At 33.7% G+C, this 5,405-nt stretch overlaps 1 protein-coding gene across 2 annotated transcripts; it reads right to left on the bottom strand.

The window, feature by feature from the left end:
- Positions 1-408: 408 nt before the first annotated feature.
- LOC127126761 (transcription factor SCREAM2) lies at positions 409-3,189 on the bottom strand. Of its 2 annotated transcripts, none has more exons than XM_051055750.1 (4): positions 1,932-3,189; positions 1,364-1,594; positions 979-1,149; positions 409-751 (listed from the first exon to the last, which is right to left on the bottom strand). In XM_051055750.1, the coding sequence occupies exons 1-4, from the start codon at positions 2,907-2,909 to the stop codon at positions 665-667; spliced, it is 1,467 nt and encodes a 488-aa protein (XP_050911707.1). In that variant the 5' UTR covers positions 2,910-3,189; the 3' UTR covers positions 409-664. The 2 variants fall into 2 exon arrangements, with proteins under 2 accessions (XP_050911707.1, XP_050911709.1); XM_051055752.1 differs by having other exon boundaries at positions 409-748.
- Between the last annotated feature and the right edge of the window lie 2,216 nt (positions 3,190-5,405).

Genomic DNA, 5,405 nt, shown 5'->3' with positions numbered 1-5,405 from the left:
AATCTTGAAGCACAACATGATATGCATTTTCTGTGAAAGTTCCTTGTAAGAAGGTTATTGTTTGACAAAAGTGATGAAATGATATGCATTTTCTGTGAAAGTTCCTTGTAAGAAGGTTATTGTTTGACAAAAGTGATGAAATGATATGCATTTTCTGTGAAAGTTCCTTGTAAGAAGGTTATTGTTTGACAAAAGTGATGAAATGGATGTATCTGCGAGTGACCTTTTGACGAGACTTCAGCATCCTCGTCACACTTCAATGATTTTGATAGAGATGCTGAGTCCCGGTAATCACATGTTTAAAATACTTAATCATTCTTTTGGTAAAATATATCAAACTTTCAGGCTCTGCCAAGTTACATCACATTCAAAATTCAATAGGCAAAAAACTTGATAGAGAAATGGACATGAAAAAAAATTAACAATTCATTACACCACTTAATCATAAATTGAACAACTTGCGGTCGCATTTGTCATAAGCGCAATTGAGAAAATGTTAACAGCTATCTTCTCCACCTAAAGATTAAGCTAATCTATTTCATCTTGTCCTGAAACATGGGTTTTTACTAAGGCGAAGAACAAGAAGCAATGCGTCTACAAACAAGGAGCTACAGCAGCTACAGTTAGTACCTCCATAAGGGTAGCATTTTATCAGACACTTCAATCAATTCAAACCATGATATCCTGCCGAATCCAAAAGTACTGCTTTAATTTGCTCGGGGGGAACATCCTGACCTTCTCTGCATTGCTGCTAAGAAACAAGAAAGGGTATAAATCAAAACCATAACTTACAAATTACAAATGGTAGAAGAAAGCCAATAATACTTGACTCAAAATATTTGAACTCAAAAGACTTCAGAACAAACAACCTAGAGAAGCAATTAAACATCAACAGGCAAGCATCATAATAATAGAAAGCAAGGAAGGCTAATAACAGATATGTTTAAGTGAAGTTTGGAACTCGAGAAAGAGCTATACCTCGGCTCTGAAAACATCCAAAGCAAAGCCATTGAAACAACTAATAACAGCTTGTTGAACATCCAATCCAAGGTTATCCAAAGCCCTCATGGTAGAAAGCAAAAGTCCTGGTCTTCGGGTACAAAACATATGAATGTTGACCGCTCTCCCTTCCCTTACCCTAACTTCCACCTGTAAATTTCAGAAACAAAGTCAAAACGACATCCTAAATTACCATGCAAATAGTTTGCATTCATGTACATACACTTGTTTGCTATGTTACTGATCCATATGAAGGAAGCGTGAGTTGTCGTGTCGTGACAATAATTTACATGGTTTGCAAGCCACAAGCTATAAATCTGATAGATTCTTAGAACAAATTCGCGTTAAGACAAACAAAAATTACCTTAGGAGATTGGTTTTTGGGGCTTAGCAAGTCACCAGGATATAGATCTTCCTTGACTCGGCAAGGAAGAGTCGGTGGAGTGGGTGTCAATGGGTGAAAGCTTGCACTTGCAGAAGGTTGCAGCAATGAGCCAGGAGGAGTTGATTCCAGTTCGTTATGAAGATTGTTAATCCGCTGCAGTAGCTCCTTCAAGTAGTCAACTGCATCACCAAGTATTGAAGCCCTGTCCATCTAACAAACGAAATAACCCAACATTAGCATGGTCTACTTCCTAAGTTGTTCATTAACACATAAAGGAAAATGTATTGATATGCTACCATTAACATAGACAACAAGATGACATCAAGTAAATAGTCTAATTACACATCAAGATAACATTATTGATATTTCTTCATGGGCGATGAAGGCTGCATCAGTCGCGTTTGACAGCAATTCGCTGCGATATCAAGAATCAAAACTCGACTACAACCATTATCGCGACCTCAATTTAAAACCTTGATAGAAACTAATATAGCAAACAGACTTTCTGGAAAAAGAAAAAAAAGGGAATCGATTTCTTCTTCAATACCTTGCTAATCTTTGGCACAACAGACCTAAGCATGTACAACCTATCATTGAGTTTCTTCCTCCGACGCCTCTCGGCCATGAGATTTTTGGCAGGAAGCCCCTTCTTCTTCTTCCCCTTTTGATCTCCACCAGTAACAACAGTCCCATTGGAATTGTTCAAATCATTTCCATTCTCATCAGAATCATAATTCAACTCAGAGAAATCCTCAACATCATCCTCACCACCACCATTTCCATCTTCCTCCCATTTTTTCTCCACCTTTCTCTTCTTCTTGTTCCCCACCGTCTCCAACCTCGGAATCTCCAACGCCCCTCGCCGCTTCTGAAACAGCGTGGTCGGCTGCTGTTGTTGTTGCTGCTGCTGCTGTTGAGGTTGCGGTTGAGAGAGCTCAAGAGGCATAGAAAACGAAGCACTGAAAGGTGGTACAGAAGCATCGAGTTCAAGAGTCGGTGGAAACTCGGAAGCGGAAGTCAGGTCGAGGGAGGCACCCATAAAAACAGGTGAATTGGAAGCGTTGCTGTTGTTGTTGTTTCCCATAAAGAATCCATTGTCGAATCCCATTTCAAAAGGGTTATTATTGCTGTTGCTATTGTTGAAGAAGTAGTTGTTGTTGTTGTGGAAGAAAGGGTGTGGATTTGAAATTGAATCCATGGTGTTTGTGTTTTGGTGCATGAGAAAATTATCATTTGTAGAATTGGGATTTGAAACAAACGGAACAACGTTGTTGGTTGTTGTAGTAGTAGAGTTGAGGTTGTAGAAGTTATCAGGTTCGGGTTTGAAGAAAGGGAGAGAGGTAGTAGAAGCAGCCATGGCAATAGCAATGGCAATGTCTTGGTCGTTGTTGTTGTTGTTGTTGAGTTTAGGTTCGGAGTTAGGTGTGGACCATGAAGGTGATTGTTGTTGTTGCTGTGGTTCAGACCAAGGTATAGTAAGAGAATTATGAAGTCCTTGTGGTAAGGGTAGCGTGTAACGTTCCATGAGAGACAAAAAAGGTGAAGAGGTTTTTGTTTTGTTTGATGAATTGTGTGAAGAATGATGTGTTTGTGCTTGTGCTTGTGTGTGAAAAAGAAAAGAAGGAATGGAATGGAATGGCTGGTTGAGTGAGTGAGTGAGGTTTATCTATCCAAGCAAGTGTGTCTGCAATCTGCATGTGCTTGCTTTGCTTCTCTTTCTTGCTAAATTAACTTCACCAATTTATACAACCACTCTTGTTTAAACAAATGTTCAACACCTATTAAGAGAGGGATAATTATTGTTTCAATTGAAATTCACAAATTTTCAAATTATTTAGACAGCAATTTAATTACAACTATATACAATTTAAAGAAAAAATGGAAAATTTTGACATCAATCGGAACGACAATTATATTTCTTCAAGCAATGAATTTAAGTCGACAATGAAAAGACATAAAATGAACCTTAAAATAGATAAATAACTATATGAAACAAATATTATGCAAAAAAAGGCAAATGAAAAAAAAAATCTATCGTATATAATTAATAAAGAATGCACTTTATTTGAAAATAATTCTTCATTTTAATTTCTATAATTTCTCACAACACTAGAATGTAGCATATCTTCTCTAATTAGTAATTATTATTATAAACAAATATTTTATTTTAAAATTTAGTAAATATAAACTTTTTTTTTACTTTAAATACAGATTAAGTATATATGTTATTTATAAATTTTGAAAAAAAATATTTATTTAGAATAATGACGAGAATACTTAGCATATCATTTATACATCGAATATTATGTATTTAGCCTTGACGTTATTGATGTGAATGGGTGATTCATTGTTAGAATTACTTGTGTTGCAATATAGTTACTTGTAACATAATTTTGTTATGAAGTTGTTATGTTTAATCAAAACTAATTAAGTTGATTGAACATTACACCTTTGATATATAAGTTGTAGAATCATTTCTTGTAAAGTACATGTTGTTTTTAGTCAAACAAGCTTTACATTTCTTTCATGTTCATTCTTAAGCTTGATTGTTTTTATTTCATTACGCCTAATAAATTAAGCATTATTTAATAATGATTTAATAACAAATAAAAGGACAACCTCAAATCAATTCACAACAAATCTATCAATTTTTAAAAGAGAATAATATGATAGGCGGTGCTCGCAAATGAATGTCATTTAGGTTTTAAAATGTACCGGATAAATTGAATGATTACATACTTGTATCGGAATTCAATATAACATATGCATAGAAAACAACTCATTGTGAGTTTTCCAAGAAGGATGAGAAAATTATGTTTTAGATTCATATGGATTCAAATATTTTTAGAACATAGTTATCATGTCATTGTTGTTTTGAAGTTGCACATTCGTGAACCAAACACATCCATTTGTGTCAGTTGACGAACGAAGATACTCAACATTGACCAACCATCTTTTATCGTGGTGGTTAATAAGACGATTTAGTCAGTCCAATTGGTCCTTCAAATTATACGTTGTAACATTGACATTAATCCTAAACAAATTAAGAGCCCCTTTGTTGTAGTAAATTGCAACTAGGTTAAAGTTCATTTTGATTGGGTATGGTTAATAGTTCATTTATTCTGTGTTGTGAATAAAAAATATATTAGTTTATACAATACTATGTGCACTATATCCATAAAAATTGTTAGTGTGATTTATACCACGAAACAGAGAGTCCTTCATTGAACATTTTTATATCCCATAATATGTATGCATATTTAACATAATTAAAAAAACTCAAATTCTATAGTTTGAATTGAAATAGATTCAATGTTTGAATACTATAATTAGAATGTGTAAAGTACTTCATTTACATATTCTAATTATAAAGTTTAAACATGTGTTTTACAACAAAATATGTGTTTTTATTATATTTAAACCTTTATTTTACAAAAATGTCAATCGATCATAACATGAAAAAATAAAATAATATTATAATAAAAATTACTCAGGAATTTAATATAACACATCATCTAGAATTCACAATACATATTATTATAAGAGTCTAAACAAATGCATAATATAAAAATACATCATACTATGTTAGACGCAACCTACCTATACCTCTTCAACCTCTTGTAACCGAATGCAATCTTAGACTCTCATAAAATCTATTGCATAACATCATGAACTCAGGATTTTTCTTTAAATCCTTATCATATAATATCTCAATTGTATTTTTCTTTAAATCCTTATCATATAATATCTCAATTGTATTTTCTCTTATATGTGTGCATGCAGGGACCAAACTATCTGCATGGTCGCCTTTCTCTTAAGATGATTCCTCCTTAGATGGCCTAAGAAGTTTTCCTTCATATGTGGGGAACATGTATGAATGTAATAAATCAATATCATTTCAAGTATTCCACCCCATTTTCTCAACCGTGTATAATATGGCTTCCTCGGTCGTTTAGAGTCAATACATGGTCTATATACTCAACATACTTTTCACCAACTTGTTCTCAAGTTACAGATATTG

Source organism: Lathyrus oleraceus, chromosome 3, assembly GCF_024323335.1.
Source record: "Lathyrus oleraceus cultivar Zhongwan6 chromosome 3, CAAS_Psat_ZW6_1.0, whole genome shotgun sequence".
In the NCBI taxonomy this organism is placed as follows: Eukaryota; Viridiplantae; Streptophyta; class Magnoliopsida; order Fabales; family Fabaceae; genus Lathyrus; species Lathyrus oleraceus.
The sequence above is the reverse complement of the archived record's forward strand: the minus strand, read 5'-3'. Positions and strand labels throughout refer to the sequence as shown.

Bases quoted from the DNA above. Each gene is read 5' to 3' on its own strand.
- LOC127126761 (XM_051055750.1), bottom strand. From the start codon at position 2,909: ATGGAACGTTACACGCTACCCTTACCACAAGGACTTCATAATTCTCTT. The intron at 1,595-1,931 runs GTATTGAAGAAG...TTCGTTTGTTAG, and splicing joins TTGTGCCAAAGATTAGCAAG to ATGGACAGGGCTTCAATACT. The intron at 752-978 runs GTATAGCTCTTT...CTTGTTTCTTAG, and splicing joins TGGATGTTTTCAGAGCCGAG to CAGCAATGCAGAGAAGGTCA.